The 18,313-nt window shown below is 37.3% G+C and overlaps 1 protein-coding gene across 12 annotated transcripts in view; it reads right to left on the bottom strand.

The window, feature by feature from the left end:
- nav3.L (neuron navigator 3 L homeolog) overlaps positions 1-18,313 on the bottom strand; it is a 383,175-nt gene that overhangs the window by 33,438 nt on the left and 331,424 nt on the right. For 11 of the 12 annotated variants that reach the window (XM_041586363.1, XM_018252482.2, XM_018252484.2 and 8 more), the window contains 7 exons: positions 15,179-15,670; positions 13,711-13,773; positions 11,643-11,800; positions 11,325-11,513; positions 10,080-10,132; positions 2,761-2,784; positions 393-470 (listed from right to left, as the gene is read on the bottom strand). In XM_041586363.1, coding sequence (XP_041442297.1) covers positions 393-470; positions 2,761-2,784; positions 10,080-10,132; positions 11,325-11,513; positions 11,643-11,800; positions 13,711-13,773; positions 15,179-15,670 — 1,057 coding nt within the window. The remainder of the gene's footprint in view (positions 1-392; positions 471-2,760; positions 2,785-10,079; positions 10,133-11,324; positions 11,514-11,642; positions 11,801-13,710; positions 13,774-15,178; positions 15,671-18,313) is intronic. The other variant, XM_041586364.1, reaches the window with a different exon arrangement.

Raw genomic sequence — 18,313 nt, 5'->3', positions numbered from 1 at the left:
GTTAGTATAGGTATGGGTATATAGAATTTATGTGAAAGTAGGGAGGGGTGTGTGTGAATACTGGGTTTTCATTTGGAGGGGTTGAACTTCATTGACTTTGTCTTTTTTCAACCTGATTTAACTATGTAACTATGTATGTAACTATATTCAGGCTTCTTATTCATATCAATGCATGTTTGCTAGGGTAATTTGGACACTAGCAACCAAATTGCTGAAATTGCAAATCAGAGAGCTGCTGAATAAAATTCTAAATAACTCAAAAACCACGAATAATAAAAAATGAAAACCGAATGCAAATTGTCTCAGAATATCACTGTCATTATATTAAAAGTTTACTCGAAGGTGAGCAACCCCATTAATAGCCGCTTTCCATTCCAAGACTGGTTACTTACGTTTGCTGAAAGCTGCGATGTTAATGTGGCCACTTTTACTTGTGAGGCAACCAACTCCCTCCGAAGTTTCTGGATTTGCTAAAATATAATATGCATAGTTAAAAAAGTTATACCCATGTCCTCATACGTCAGTGAGCCTGAATACACAAGCACCCATCTCGTATACAGTTCTATTTACCTTATATAGTACAAATGATTTTTGTTTTAGAATGATATTATTTGCTAGCCTCCATTTATTTGCATCTAGCAAATTTTATCATGTCCTTGACTAACGACTTCTTCCTTTTAATTCTGTAAACCTTCCCTCCATTATAGATTGTAAGACCTTCAGGGGGGAAATCGCATTACAGCTGAGTCAAGAAATCATTGTTCTTACTTGTTAAAAGGAACAGGAACAACAAAAAATGAAATAATAATATTTAAGTATATTTTAGTGTTGCTCTGCAGTGGTACAACTGGTGTGTGATTCAGAAATTATATCAAGAGGGCTCCCATTCCGATAAGTGAAGTAAAGAGGTTCCGCCTAAATATCTGGAATGGATTTTTTACAGTAAGAGCTGTGAAGATGTGGAATTCTCTCCCTGAATCAGTTGTACAGGCTGATACATTAGATAGCTTTAAGAAGGGGTTGGATAGCTTTTTAGCAAGTGAGGGAATACAGGGTTTTGGGAGATAGCTCATAGTACAAGTTGATCCAGGGACTAATCCGATTGCCATTTTGGAGTCAGGAAGGATTTTTTTCCCCTCTGAGGTGAATTGGAGAGTCTTCAGATGGGTTTTTTTGCCTTCATCTGGATCAACTAGCAGTTAGGCAGGTTAAAATAGAGTTAAAAAGTAGAACTTGATGGACGTTTGTCTTTTTTCAACCTTACTTACTATGTTACTATACTATAGTTTATACAAATAAGCTGATGTGTAGCCATGGGGACATACATTCAAAGCTGAAAAGGCACAGGTTACACAGCAGATAATAGATTACCTGTTATCTACTGTGTGTCCAGTACTTGAATGTCTGCCCCCATACATACAAAGCAGCTTGTTTATAAACTATAGTAGTGTTTCTGAATTTAACACACCAGCTTTATCAGTGCAAGGCAACAGTATATTATATTGCATTCCTTAAAAACACTTTTGCTTTTAGATGTTACTGTTCCTAACTGGTTTTATTTTCTAAAATGTAGTACATAAATGCCAATAAGTGAAAATGCACACAATAAGTGAAAAGGGGATGTTGTTTCACTGTTTTTTTCCCTTTAACAAACAGTGCAGTATGACTTGGTCAAGAGACAAGAAAGTATATGTCCCAAAACAGTCTATTTTCCACAGATTTTTCTGTCTGAGCCCAGGAGGATCAATCAATGGCTCAGTTAGTATGACAGATGCACCTGTACTAATGAGAAAGAGCTGCCTTTGCTTATATACAAGATTTTCTACAGCATGGTCTGTGGTGGGAGCTAAGCTCACAACTACACAAGACAACAAACTAATAGGAAATATCACTGATTAAAAATGACAGCTATGCCTTTGTTTGCTTTAGATTGTGTGGCAAACAGAGAGTAAATAAAACCAGGACAATTCTGACATGGACCTAGATAAGAATGAGCTATTATGATGCTAGATACATTAATATTTTGCTATTCTTTGGAAAGGTATTTATATAATTTCACCAAATTATAGACCCCTTTATAATTTCTAAGTGAATATATATGTATATATACTGTTACAGAAGGGCCAATAAGGTTTGTACCATGTGCTCCTCCTCGTAGTCTTGGAAGTCTGTCTTTATAGCAGAAAAGTAGATATGATTAGGGGTACCTTTCTAACTAACTAATTATACTTTCATAAACCATCATTTTTTTCTGCTTACAAAGAAATTTTTCTGCTTTAACACATTTTGAAATTATAATATGCAAAAAATACATGCATTTACATTAGTTGTACAATTACAGGTAGATCCACTAGCTTTTATTTTCTAAAGCTCTGAAAAGAACATTTTTGTATTTAATGAAAGCATTGTCAAATGAACAAAATGTAATACCATTCAATATAAATGTGCAGGCCCTCAGCTTTAGGAATTGAAGGAACTGGGATTAAGCAAAATAAATCTAATTTGATTTCTGTCACATAGTGATAAGGGCTATTGACATGAGTTTATATGAGGCTCGTCTAAATTTTGGTTTGAGGAAGCAATGCTTTATCTGAAGGGAATTTTGATTAACAGGCAGACTGTTTATAAAGTTAATTACTCTTGCTTGTGTTACTATAATGTATGCTAGAAGTTAGGCCAGTCATGAGTGCCACATACAAAGCAACAAAGAGAAACCAAAGAGAGAGAGAGAGAAGAATTGTAATTGAAGGAGTTTATTACCTCTGAATGAGCCTTTTCTTCAGTCTGAGAGAAAATAGAATGCAAGAATTATCGTTACCTATGTTATAGACACAATACTTTTAAAATAGTGTAGACATTGTTAAATTTATTCATTATGCTTAAAAAACAAACATACATAACTATATGGGTGCCTATTCGATATTCTGTAGAAAAAAAAGCAGTGATCAAATACACCACACGTCTCCATCTGAATGCATTGTCCATGTTCTAACTGGCATGAATCATTCTACACAATTTTATACTATATATTCATGGGTTAAGTAATATATTTTACAGTTAGTAAATATATCTAACAACATTTAGTGTTCTACAATAATTTTACTACCCAAGAAACATATATTAACGTTTAATGCAATTGGGTCTTTCATAATAGGAGGTGGGGCTGGGGTTCCAGCCATGGTATATGATATGGTTAGAATATAATAATGAACCATAAAATATAATAATGGTCCCGGACTATGTATTATGATATATGAAGGTATATAAGGAATATGACCTAATACAGCCATACCTTCTCTGATGAAGCTCACAATGGCATGAACTGCATCAGAAGGGAATGGCTGACAAGAGGTATGCAAACATACAGGGTTACAACACAAAAGCTGTGGTACCGTGTTATCCAGTGGCAAAAATAACAAAAAACACAGAAATACTAAAGTATTGTAGAAGTGATATCTATATTGGCTAAAAATAAAAATACATTGCAAGCTTTCAGAGCACCAAGACCCCTTTGTCAGCAAAATTCAAATGAAAGCTGGAAAGGCACAGCATATATGTTGGATCATTGAAAAGTGCTCATGAGCAATAAATTAGGAACTTACAGATAGATAGAGATAACTTGTAGAGATAATAAAAGTAAATAGGGCGGGTTGTAAATAGTCCAGGTGTCTGGATTCAGTCAGGTCACATAGTGTGACATGAAACCCAACCCCTAATTTAGGCCCTGTCTTAATGTGTTAAATAACTCCATAATTTTATAATTAAGACCTTCATTTAATTAAGCCTGACATTTTGACATTTTTGACACTTCTGACAAGTGTTGCCCCCCTGGTGTATCACATGCCTTGGTCTTGATTTTATGTTGGTGTAACTGACTCCACCCCCTTCTGACTCGGATATGGAGGTGGAGTCAAGAGATCATTGGGTAGATGTGAGAATCTTGCCTGGTGATCCAGTGGGGTTAACTGGTGGTCCCAGTGGAGCGGCAGGGACTCCCGCCGCTCCATTTGCGGGGATGCCCACAGCTCTAACCCTCCTTGCACGCTGTTCTCCTTCCCCTAGGACGCACGCGCCACTCGATTCTGGGTTTATGCATGTGGAGGCGTGATGTCATCACATTTTGGTGCAAAGTTTAAATATTTAAAGGGGCCTTGGGCTATTTCTCATTGCCCAATGTGAAGGTATATTCATTAGTTCCTGGGTGCTATTTTATTGTTTTCTGCCTGTCCCTGACCTTGTCTAGTCCACTGCCTGTACTGACCATTGCTCGTTCCTGACTACTCTCTTGGATTCCTGCTTTGTACTCCAATTCTGATGTGTTTGACCTGGCCTGTGACCTTGACTATTCTCTTGCCTTCTAAATCTGTACGGCCTTTCCAGATTGCTATTAACCTGGCCTGTTTCCTGAATACGCTTCTTGTTCTCCATTTCTGTACTACATGCAGTTCCCTTGCCTGCCTAAAATTCTCTCCCTGGTTCTCTTGCGATAAGACCTGGCAGCACAGAATAGTGGAGGGCTCCTCCCAAAGCAAAAGGTGGTTGTTATAGGAGGAAGACTAAGTCACAACCAGGACATTGGGGGTTGTTGTGAGCTTGGGATACCTATCGTAGCAATATAAAGTGTGTGAATTGAGCATTGTGAGTGTTTGGCATGTTTGATAAAGGGATGTGAGTCATGAAACGTCACATGCTAGTGTCCTTTGTTTATATCTATTTATCTAAATAATAGCCAGACAGTACATTCAAAAGTAAAATCCTGTAAAATGCAGTGATTATCCATAATAATGAATCATAATCTTGAAGAAAGCATCCATTCCTCTGCTGACATCTAGTGCCCATAACAATAACTGTTTTTTCATGTTCATGCAGCCTCGTATGTATCCTCACTGTAGAGAACAGTATTACTCTGGCATGTTCTTTTTTTTTCATTTTTAGGGTATAATAAAATAGACTAGGGCGTTACCATATAGTTGAAGATATGTGGAGTGCATCACCAAGGTTGCTTGAAACTAGTTATTTTATTAAAAACAACAACTTAAAAAATAAAGGGGAGGACATAAGGTGCATTATTAAAACAAGTAACAAAAAAATGCAGACTGTGTCAAGAGGCACCGCTAGAGAGGCTGGAGCGTGTTGAGGCCTGTGAAGCCCTGGACCCAGAGTTTGTTGTGCACTGCAACCTCAAATAGACTGGGACCTGGAGGCAGCCCACTGTTAAATACTGCTTGCTTTACAACTAGCTGGCATCGGCATGATACCCAGCTGTTTATGTTCTGGAACGCCCTCCTACTGGTGAGTTCAAAATTGAGCCAGCCTGTATGACGCAGTTATGATTACTTGGAAGCATGACCATTTTGAAATCTTGCTTTATAAAATTACCGTATATACTCGAGTATAAGCTGACCCGAGTATAAGCCGAGGTACCTAATTTTACCTACGAAAACTGGGAAAACTTATTGACTCTAGTATAAGCCTAGACACAACTACAGCCCTGTCTCCCAGCAGCGCACATTCTGACAAAGCGACCCCCCCAGCGATCAACCGGACTTCTTTGCAAAGTTGATGGTGATAGAGAATTGCCAAACGGATTACTGTGTGCATTGTCCCACTACCATGTGCAGAGGGTGCTGTGTGATATTGCCATAACTGTTAATCTTTCGTATAACCAACAGAGGGTGCTGTGTGATATTGCCATCACTGTTAATCCTTCATATAACCAACAGAGGGTGCTGTGTGATATTGCAGTCACTGTTAATCTTTCATATAACCAACAGAGGGCACTGTGTGATATTGCAGTCACTGTTAATCTTTCATATAACCAACAGAGGGCACTGTGTGATATTGCAGTCACTGTTATTCTTTAATATAACCAACAGAGGGCACTGTGTGATATTGCAGTCACTGTTATTCTTTCATATAACCAACAGAGGGCGCACTGTTATTCTTTCATATAACCAACAGATGGCACTGTGTGATTTTGCAGTCACTGTTATTCTTTCATATAACCAACAGAGGGCGCACTGTTATTCTTTCATATAACCAACAGAGGGTGCTGTGTGATATTGCAGTCACTGTTATTCTTTAATATAACCAACAGAGGGCGCTGTGTGATATTGCAGTCACTGTTATTCTTTCATATAACCAACAGAGGGTGCTGTGTGATATTGCAGTCAGTTATTCTTTCATATAACCAACAGAGGGCGCACTGTTATTCTTTCATATAACCAACAGAGGGCATTGTGGGATATTGCAGTCTCTCCCCAAGTGAACTGTTGGTATAGGAATGATTAAAAGTGACTGCAATCTCAGCTACTGCCCGCTGACCCGAGTATAAGCCGAGGTAGACTTTTTCAGCACATTTTGGATGCTGAAAAACTCGGCTTATACTCGGGTATATAAGGAATGTCTCCTGGCTCCTACATTAAAAGAACAAACTGGAGAGTACTACTGGAGCGTACTATATTAATACACATTTTTTGAACAAAGAATTGATTGATCTGATATTTCAGAACATACCGAAATTACCACAAATATAATGATTGAACTACACAAATCTCTAATTCCAGGCAAAACATTATCGGGTAGTAAGGACTTTGAACTATATAAGCTCTTTAATGAGGCTTTAAAACTAATTAACAGAGACTGCAATTAACAGAGACTGCAATTAACAGAGACTGCTGTTCCGATTGTCTTGATGTAACATTATTAATCTATTAACAATCTCAACAAGTGCCGGAAGCTTCTAGTCAGAGGAGTTGGGGTTAACAGTAGTCCTTACTCAATCCACAATGTGGCGCTAATACAATTAAATGTTTTACTTTGTTCATTCTACTATTGGAAGTTACACAATTGGGTTATTATCAATATTCTTAACCATGGGCCGGTCAAAGAAAGACACTAAATCCCGATCTCCTGTATCCACCAAACAAATTGAGACATTTTTGGAGAGACAAACTGGCTGCATTGTACAATCTGCAAATAATTCAAAGGCAGAAAACTCAAATCCTGGAATTCCCAACTTTCAATCCATACAAAGAAGTCTATTTTAGATCAATCTGATAATGACATGTTGGAGAAAATAAAAGAGGTTCTCCACGCATAAATGGACAAAGCTACTATGTGCAGGACTACTTTGCAGTTGTCCTCTGAAATTAAAGAACTGGCACAACACACAGACTCATTGGAATCACAGATGGACGATGTTACAGCAGTGTTGGAAGCCCAGGAATCTGATTTATCTGAACTCCAAAGACAGGTCCTTGACCTTCAATTAAAAATAGGGTACCTTAAAAATACAGTATATCCTGCAGGGATAACATAAGAATACATTTCCCTGAATTCTATAAAAACATGGAATTTGACATAAAAAAAAAAAAAACCTGTACAATTTTTACACATTTATTGGATCCATAGATCTCTGGGCAAACCACCTACTTATGATCAACCTCGGGACATTATCCTGAAACTTCACTACCACAAAACTAAATAAACTATCATGCAAGCTTCCAGAGATACCAAACCACTTTCTTTTCAAGGTCATACCATTCAAATTTTTGCAGATTTGGCTCCTCAAACATTAGCCCATTGGAGGGCCTTTAAACTTGCTCTTACAATCTCACAAGATCGAAAACACCAAAACTAACTTCCACCCACATACTCAACGCTTTCCAAAACATTGTGGTTGGATAGACCTCCTTCACATAAATCTCCATTATCACAATGGGAAATAAAACAAGGCACCCTTCCTAGGGAATTGCAACATTGCTCTATCTGACTTGGGCAGTTGCCATATCAGTTGGATTTTGATTGTCCATAAGATACTTGAAGGATGGTGAAGTAATTTATCATAATAGACTACAATTCTCATATTTGGGATAATAAATCTTATCTCTGCTGGACCTGGAATTACAGCTCTAATACATTGGCTATCCACTTGGCGGTATTGGAACATACCTTCCTTATTCAAGATTATAACGATTGCTTTATCTATTTGGATACTTAGCCTTAAGCCTGGGTTCTTACACATCCCATAACCAACTGGCTGTAGTGGTCTACAGTATTTATCTCTGTACAGCTTGGTCTGATTACTCCCCACTGACTGTTCATTTAACAAATTTAATAATCAAGCCTAGTAATTTCAAATGGCGACTAAATGGACAAACATTCTCTAACTGACTACTTCCAAGATAACTTGGAACTGTTAGATACCCAACTATTCTTTGGGATGCCCACAAAGCAGTAATGCAAGGTTTGTTTATACAAATGGCTTGCCAACGTAAGAAGGTAAAAACTCAAGGCTTCAAATTCTTACAACAATTCTCAACAATTGTTTGCCCTTGGACAGCTTCATAAAGCCAATCCTATGCCGGCAATAAGCCGTCAACTAAATAACATTTCCACTGAATTAAAAAGTTTACAGCTCTGAGAAGCCAATATGATCAGATGGGCCAGTCAGAGATTTTATACTAAATACAACAAGGCCGATACATTATTGGCAAGGAAATTAAAGGGCCTTGATATTTCCTCAAATATTACCCATAAAATTAAAACAATTTCAGGATGTTTAACAGCCCAACCTAACACAATACTCTACCAACACTCTAATACCTTTTCTCCTCAAAAAGCTGATCAGCTTTTTTTATGACATAACTCTACCCCTGATTGCCACAAATCAAAGGTATATTAGATAATCCCATTACCATATAAGAGTAGTGATGGGCGAATTTTTTCGCCTCGTTTCGCCGAAAAAATGACGCCCATAGACTCGTATGGCAGCGTGCGTAAAAAAAAAAAGACGTGCGTCAAAACAGTTTCGCCGCGCGACAAAATTTTTTGACGCCCATAGACTTTAATGGGCGTCTGCGACATTTCGCCGGCGGCGAATTTTTGGTGATTTTTTTGTAACTTTCTTTTAATGACTGAAATACGAATAGGAGAGGACCTGAATAAAAAGATGTCCGAAGAAGAAGGCAAATAATTTAAAAAAAAAACTATAAAAAACAAAAAATGTAGACCAGTTGAAAAGTTGCATAGAACTAGCCATTCTATAACATAATAAAGGTTAACATAAAGGGCATAAAGGTGAACCGCCTTTTTCAGTTCATCCAGCGTAGATTCTGGGGCTGCTGCTGCCTGTGCAGATGCCGCCCCCCTCTCCCTCTCCACACTTAGAAATCAACATCGGAGAGGGTCAAAGTGGGGCACCATCACTAGTGCATTGAGCGCAATGGCGCTCTCTAGTTTTACTACTGTGCGGTAATGAAAAACAAGCAATTAACAACAACAGAAAATCTGTGTTATGGAATTACCATAATTAAATACTTTTTACTAAAAAAAAAAATATTGTAAAAAAAAAAAGTAAGGGGAAACAGTGTGCATGCTGTGAGGATACAAAATTGCAGTACCCCAACCAAGAAGTAGTACTTCTTTAATACCTCTAATCAAATTTGTACCCGAGCAGTAACCAGTCAGTGATTTACTTTACTCAGACAGATGAAAGAAGACTGAACAGTTGGAAAAAAACACTGGAAAATTATGGTTACTGCACTAGTGCAAATTTGCCTATTTTATGTTATTGTAAATAGTGTGTGTTAATATGTTGTGAATAGGTTGCTTACTTGGGTTCAGTAGGCATCTGATACACAGGGGCTCCAAATGCAAGGATAATGTCAAACATATGCTTTTCCCTTGCCTACTATTATCTTGGGTCTCTGGGGTGATTAGGACCCATGGCCATTAGTTTACCTGCTCTGCTTCATCTCTAGCCAAGAGGATACAGGGAATGGCCAAAAAAGCCAGTGCTCCTTTCCTCAACCTGGAAATTTAACAGATCGTAAAAATCTATGGTCTGTAGTGGGCTAAGCTTTTACTGCTGAGATCATAAATTTTACTGTACTCTATTTTCTGTAACAGTCAATAGTTAAGATATGGCGATCCACATTAAGAAAAAAACACTGATTCATAAAATAACATGTTGCATGAATTCTGGATAATAGGTCATGTATCTGTATAATAATATTGAGCATGATCACTTGTAAAACAAAGCATCAAAGGAAACTATCATTTACTTAAATACTCACAGTAGAGTAGAGAGATGATGTGCTGGAAACCAGGGATAAGGAAGATCCATGGACTAGAAAATACCAAACAAGCAGCATTCAATAAAACCAATTAATAAAGGCCAGGATTCACATTGCAGAGACACCGTGTATTCACTGCTCTCATCAACACATATAGGCTTTCATTGCTTTATGCTACAAGATGAAGTGCTGAGTGAAGGAAATGTTGGATTTTCATCATAGATGTCAAATCTGGGTCAAAAGCTCCTTATAAAAATATAAAGTATCATACTAACGATACAATTCAACATGTGTTTCGTGTAAATTTACTATTTTGTTATACAGGATGCCTATATTTTTAACATTTGGACAACAGTGATAAGATGAACATAGAAAATAAGGACAGTAGGCCAATAATACATAAACATCGATTATAACAATAAAAAGAGTCATCTTTAGATACTTGATTCCAAATTACCTGTAACTGTGCCTTTGACTGACCCAAACATTGGCAGAAGGTCATCCATAAACACAGGTTTAGTTTCCAAAGTGGATGGGAGCCCAGAGAAATATTACATAAAAGCCTGATCAGATTATCAGCATTGTTTTGGAATAGATAATACACTATCTCTACAGCCTCTCTTGCTTAGTTTTAAAATTAACTCCTGAAAGAAAATGTATCTGACCTGAAAAGATTTTACTTTATTCTTATTTTTTCCTTACTCAGTTCAGCGCCAGTAAATAAACTACAGACTTTAACCCTTTCAATTATTTCAAGAGTTATCTTGAAGTTAAATTCAAAGCATTAATCCATGTGCGGAGCTGAGTTGGCTTTGTATGTAGGTGATGCGCTATTTGATAACTCCACCGCTTATGGAGGTAATAGGAACATATATGCATATATTTCCAAATGGTACTCAAAATGAGCCAGCCTGCTCATAGTTTACATGTGAAAGCAGTCCAAGTATAACAATTTCATGTTATACTTATTCTTCAAAGGCACAGTAGTCTTAAAATAGCCAGATTAGCATCAAAGAGAAAGTATTAGTATGTACCCCGTCTAATAAGGCATGCATTAGCATGTTTTATTTCCTGTTTTGTTGATGTTGCACTAAGAATAGCTTCAAATTAAGCCTTACTTTTCTACAATGGATTTTGTAAGTTACATGCTAGCTTAGTATAAAAACAAGTTAAACAAGAGCTATGCAGCAATTTTGTTCTACGTGATTTACAGATAAAGATTTGCATACGGGTAACATGTATTACCTTCTTCCATGCTATCTCTAAAGGATCCAGAATGACTGATTGCCCTTTGTCTTTCGTCTAAAGATGCAGCGCTTCCACATAACTGTGAGTCTACATACAAATCAAAGGAAGAATCTTGTGCTGGAATGCTATTGGATCTCATCATGCTTGGTCCAGGAATACTAAACTGAGACAGATTGGTTGGGCTTACTGCAATAAAAATTACAGAAGTGGGTCAGTGGCCTTACTCTCTCAATAATAAACAACAACTGTAATTTTAACATTATTGTTGATCCCTTCCCATTTGCTACCTGATGTGAGAGCTATCTGGAATCTTACCCAGATTGGTGTAATGATATTTTCCAGTAGCAGAATATGGCATGCCAGAGGGAGAGAGTGGGGACTGGCTACCAGTGTCCTGAAGGCCTCCAGTGGAATGAGAACGTAACCACTCCTTACCTTCTTCTTGACTGGTCTGGCGGGATGATGGAGTGTATCTGCATTAAGAATGAATACTGCTGGTAAAGATTATTGTAATTTACAAGAGAAAGACATCTATGCAATGCATTCACGTGTTAGCAATATATTTATATAGCATTCTCTCTAAATTACTTCAAGTGACATAAAAATGTGTAAACTGGAACAATTAGCATCATTTGTTTCAGTCTCAAAGTCCTTAATATTAATTTCATTGATTTTTTTTAACCAAATTATTTAAGCATTTATAAGAATTAAGAACACATTATAGAAAACTATAGAAAGCCGATTTGAAATTCATGAAAAGGTTATGCAGTGCCTAGTCAATAAGTCAGAGCTAGCTTGTAGTTCCTCAGCCTCACAGACACAGGTAAGTTATGATATCATTTGCAGAGAAATGCACTGGCTGATATAGACTTAGCTTTTCACAGACAACATTTAGAGCACTACTTAAATACTGGAATCAGGTTGAATAGAAATGATATAAACTGGGTAAACATGACAGATATAAAACATGTATGCTAAAGCAGCCCGCATAAAACCATATTAGTTGCTGTTTAGAGAAGGATTGGAAAGACATGGAATTTAAGAACAGAAAAGGAAAAGTTGAATATACAACTAAATAGGTGTGCTAGTAGGGTTGGGGCAAAGCTTTATTATATCTCCTGTGATAGCTAAAGTGTCACTGGTAAGAAGAGACAAAACAAAACTAAAAGTCAATGTTACAGCACCACTCCAAGAGGGAGCATTAACATATGAAACCAATGTAGATTTTCAGTGATAAGCTTATAGAGATGGTAATTAGTGATGGGCGAATTTATTCGCCAGGTGCGAATTTGTGGCAAATTTGTGGCAAATTTGCCCGTTTCATCACTGGCGAATAAATTCGCAAAAATTCACTGGTGAAAATTTAGACTTTAATGGGTGCCGGCGTCAAGATCGCCGTTTTGTTAATTTATCGCCAGTTTCGCGGAAAAGTCAAGAAATTATAATGGTAATATTTATTGCATTTTTGTTCATACATGTAGTGAATGTTGTATTATAGATTATTCCTGTAGTTTATTGCATGTGACAATATTGCAGGAAGTATATAATTTGCATATGATATTCTGTACATTACTAATATAATTACTAATATAATATACCAATAATAAACCAGATTTTAATAGTAAAAAGTTCTCATAAAAATCTCTAATTTTCACTTTGCAGATATGGGCTATTATTTAGGCTAATTAGAGATGTATAATTTTGTGTCAATTGAAACTGAAGTTGTTCTAGGGCTTGTGAAAAAATATACTCAGTAAATAATTGCAGTCTTTAAATTTATAATGAAATAACGGTTTTGATGGTCAAATATTTATTTAATTGGATTTGATAGAATCCTGTAGCAGGTACCTGCAGGCAAAAATGCAGGATGGGGTTTGTGGTTTGCAGGTAACATTTGCAGATGCGAGTATGGGTATGGGTCTTTTACTGTTTTTTTAGTGGTAGTGGGTTACACGTAAAGCAATTGTTAATTGCTAAAAGTCTAAATGGGTAAGAGGTCTGAGCAGATATAAATGAAGGAATAAGTTACAGATCTACAAAGGTCTCCTGCATATGCCATGCCTTTCAGTCAAGAGAAGACAAACCTAATAATAACTATTTTCAGCTGGTCATCACTTTTTGTCTATTTCAAGGTCAGTAAGTGCCCCCATTGATCCATACAGAAATTACATTAAATTGTCATTATAAAGAAATAAAACTGTTAAAAACTGTTAAAAATGACTGCCAGCACCTATCATGCTCTCTAAAGTTTCAATTTTATGAGGGCAGGGCACATTCTGGTAGCCCGACAGTAAGGAGGTAAAAGAGATAGTGATAGTGTTGCAGGAAACAGAAGACATCCTAAGCTTTGCTAAGGCAGGAGTCATGCTCTAGCAACATATACCTGAGTCCTTTTTTGGGAAGTGTATTTCGGTCAAGTTGCATACTGTTAAAGTAAAGAAAACCCCTGAGGATAAGATAAACAGACCATTAGGATTTATGTCAGCAACAATAGGAGTTTTGTATGGATGTACTGATCTATATGCATTATTAATCATCTTCTTTAAAACCCAGGGTTTTACAAATTGTAAGAAAAAGAGCAAGATCAACCTTGAAACATTTATTTTTCCATGTAACTTTTTTAATTGAAACCTTCAATAGTAACCTTTCAAAGCCTAAGCATAGAAAAAGGACACATTTCTTAAGACCAAAGTGAGGCAGATGCAAAAGGTAAATTGGTTGATGAGAACAGGAAAAAAAACATATTTTGAAGTGTTACATTTTGTCTGTTTACAAAGTTATTGGAGATTTCCTTTTTGATAGACCCAATTCTAATAATGTAACTATTGATGGCTGTTTGCCTCAGGAGGAAGTTCAAAAGGGAACATGATACAGTAAGGAATCTTCATGGACCAGACCTTGTTCATCCCAGGGTACTGAAAAAACTCAGATCTGCAACTGTCAAACCATTTAACCTACTTTTCCAGGATCTTTTGAAAACTGGTGAATTGCTATTGTGGGGTCATTATTCAAAAATATCCAGTTCTCATCCTGAAGACTATTGTCACATTAATTTATCATTGGTGGCAACAATGTTTTTGTGGTTCATAAGGGATAATATACTGGAATACATTTCAAATCTCAATTCTTTGAGTTTGTGCCAGCATGGCTTTATAGACTTTGCCAGACAAAATGAATTGCCTTTTGTGAGGAGTGAGCAGAAACTGCAGTGGATGTGATCTACTTAGATTTTGCATTTCATAAAGTACCACAGGGAAAGTTACTAGTTAAATTCAGGAATGTTGGTCTATTCATAATATTTTTTCTTGGATAGAGTAATGGCAAAAGGATGGATATGTATAGATTATATTCTAATTGAACCAGTGCATTTATGGCTCTGTGGTTGGTATTTTAAGTACTCTTTTTACTTTTGCTAAATTCCAAGCAGAATGTTGCTGCTTTGCAGAGAAATTTGACTAAACTGGAGAACTGGGCAGCAAACTGGCAAATAAGGTTCAATGTTGATAAACACAATGTTATGCAATTTTGTTATACACTAAATGGTAATGTGTTGGGGGGTTCGCTAAGAACAATTTGAGGATTTTGTGAATAACAAACTGTGTAATCTAGGCAGCATCAGGGAGAGGCTACTAAAGCAAACTCAGTACTGTTTTGTATAAAAAATACATTAACTCAAGGCCCCAGTCCTTATTCCCATAGAAAAGATCAATAAACCAGAAACCACCCATTTAGACTTCAGGAACTTAACAGAAAACATGCCTAAAATGAAGGAAATATGTTAAAATCTGATAAGAAAAACCAACATATTTAGTAATATTCATTATGTTCCATCACTGACATTTTGCTCTTACCTTTCTGAGAGTGTGGATCTCACACTACCAGTTCTCATTAACAGGCTTTGCACATCCTGTGTGCTTGCTGTCAATCCAGAAAGGGAGCCATGATGACTAAGCGGTAAATCAATAGACTCTGAGCTTGTATGAAGGCTTGTCATTGATTGGTAACTAGGCGTGTCCTTGCTCCCAGCTGAAGAACTGCTCAAATTTGTTGTCCATACCTGGCCTCCTGATGTAAATGAGTGAATAGATGCAGGGCTTGTAGCCAGTGATTGGCTTAAGCTTATGACATCAGGAATGAGCTCATTAGCCTTACTGAAGAGAGGACTGCTGCACCCACTTTGTCCTCCAGCACTGCCCATACTGCCTGTACCAGATGAAGGTGAATCCAAACTGCCTTGTCTGGCCAAAGATGTGCTACTAGGGCTGGGCATCACAGAAGTGGTCTTCCCACCATCAGTACTGCCAGCAGACGTTGATTTATTTCCAGCTTTTGAACCAAACAACCTAAAAATTAAAAGCATATATATATGAGGTTATAGATTAATTAACTGAATATGAGGCACTATGAAGCTTATAATATGTGTTATTTTTGTGCCATCTATTATTTAGATGAGATAATTAAAAACAACAGTAATCAGTGTAAATAAATGTGATGTAGTGAGTAGGGGGGATACTGTATTTCTTAAAATCAAAGGTCCTTAACTATCAAAGGAATCTTCTAGACTGCAGTACACATGCATCAAACTGGTCCACAGGTTCATAGTAACATAGTAACATAGCAAGTAAGGTTGAAAAATGACACATGTCCATCGAGTTCAACCTTTTTTTTTTTTTTATTAACTACCTATCTGCCAGTTGATCCAGACGAAGGCAAAAAAAACCATCTGAAACCTCTCCAATTTGCCTTAGAGGGGGAAAAATTCCTTCCTGACTCCAAAATGGCAATCGGACTAGTCCCTGGATCAACTTTGACTATGAGCTATTTTCCATAACCCTGTATTCCCTTACTTGCTAAAAAGCCATCCAACCCCTTCTTAAAGCTATCTAATGTATCAGCCTGTACAACTGATTCAGGGAGAGAATTCCACATCTTCACAGCTCTCACTCTAAAAAACCCCTTCCGAATATTTAGGTGGAACCTCTTTTCTTCTAATCGGAATGGGTGACCTCGTGTCAGCTGGAAGGACCTACTGGTAAATAAAGCATTAGAGAGATTATTATATGATCCCCTTATATATTTATACATAGTCATCATATCACCCCTTAAGCGCCTCTTCTCCAGCGTGAACATCTCCAATTTGGCCAGTCTTTCCTCATAGCTAAGATTTTGAATACCTTTTACCAGCTTAGTTGCCCTTCTCTGTACCCTCTCTAATACAATAATGTCCTATTTGAGTGATGGAGACCAAAACTGTACGGCATATTCTAGATGGGGCCTTACAAGTGCTCTATACAGTGGAAGAATGACCCCCTCCTCCCTTGACTCTATGCCCCTTTTAATACAGCTCAAGACCTTATTTGCCCTTGATGCTGCTGACTGACATTGCTTGCTACAGCCAAGTTTATCATCTACAAGGACTCCAAGGTCCTTTTCCATAATGGATTTGCCTAGTGCAGACCCATTAAGGGTATAAGTGGCTTGGATATTTTTACATCCCAGGTGCATGACTTTACATTTATCAACATTGAATCTCATTTGCCACTTAGCTGCCCAGATTGCCAGTTTGTCAAGACCATGTTGCAAGGATGCCACATCTTGGATGGAATTAATTGGGCTGGATAATTTTGTGTCATCTGCAAACACTGATACATTACTTACAACACCCTCCCCTAAGTCATTAATGAACAAGTTAAATAAAAGTGGACCCAATACTGAGCCCTGGGGGACCCCACTAACCTTTAAAAAAATTGCAACAAAGGTAATGATATATAACCCACATGGCCCCTGCATTGCAATGTAATCTCTAGTTTTAGTTCCCATTACAAAATAGACAAATGGTCACCACACTTTAAACAGGTTCTGAATCTCATAAACTCAACCAAAGTCACACAGCATTTATGGTTTGTACAGTCAGAATGGCAGAAGACTGAAATCATGTTAACCTTTTAAGTGCCATAGAACGTATAATCTTCAATCTGTTTATAAAAGTACCGAAGTGCCACAGAACGTAGATTCTACATTCTGCTGCACTTCAGGGTCCGTGAGTGGAAAAGCAGCTTTTAAGGCTACTTCCTCGTGACCAGCTCATTCCCCTGCCCCAAGGAAATTAGCAGAACTGGGGAACGAGTGGCCCAGGGGCCCCTAGACTACATCAGGCACGAGAAATCTACTGCAGCCAGAGTGTCAGATGTGAAAATTCATTTGCATCAAAGTGTTCAGTAGACGCCTGGTGTGCTTATTTATGGTGTTTTATATGTGGGTACCTTGCAAAATCTGGGGTATATAATGGGGTAAAATACAAGCTTTGTAATGATTTGCAGACATTTCATAAAAAACACTATCTCTAGCATGGCCTTGCAGTTTGGTAGTTTGGCATAGAAATGCATATTTACCCATTTTGGATTTATCCAAATGTGTATTTTTGGAAAATATATGGTTTTCTGGGGTTGACTTACTAATTTGCCACTTTTATCCACCATAAATCAGGCAGTTTTTATTTTGGTAGTAGAAATATATGATATGAAATGTGTATTCACTAACTTCATTTTGGGGTCTCTAGGCAGCAGATACTTTAGAAATCCTACGCACAATGGGCACTAAACTATTCAGTAGACACTTGGCATTCATATTTAGGATGTGTTTTCTTGGAATAGTATGCTATGTAAGATACGATGCTAGAAAGTGGAAGCTTTGATGCAATTTTCCGGTATTTCATCAAAACCATCGATTTGGGAAAGCATTGTATATAAAGACATGGTTACCCATTTTGGATTTGCTCGAATATGTACTTTCCAAAAATGTATGGTTTTGGGGGTTCAATGTATTTTTTATGTTTCCCCCCCCCCAAAAATGAAGTAAATGTGTAGTTTTTTAGTAGCTTAAGTGACCTCTGGGACAATTTGTATGCACACTTCATTTTGAGGTCTCTAAGTGCAACGTACTTTGGTAATCCTATGCACAATTTTCATAAAACTGTTCAGTGGACC

Source organism: Xenopus laevis, chromosome 3L (assembly GCF_017654675.1).
Source record: "Xenopus laevis strain J_2021 chromosome 3L, Xenopus_laevis_v10.1, whole genome shotgun sequence".
In the NCBI taxonomy this organism is placed as follows: Eukaryota; Metazoa; Chordata; class Amphibia; order Anura; family Pipidae; genus Xenopus; species Xenopus laevis.
This window is presented reverse-complemented; position numbering and strand designations above follow the sequence as displayed.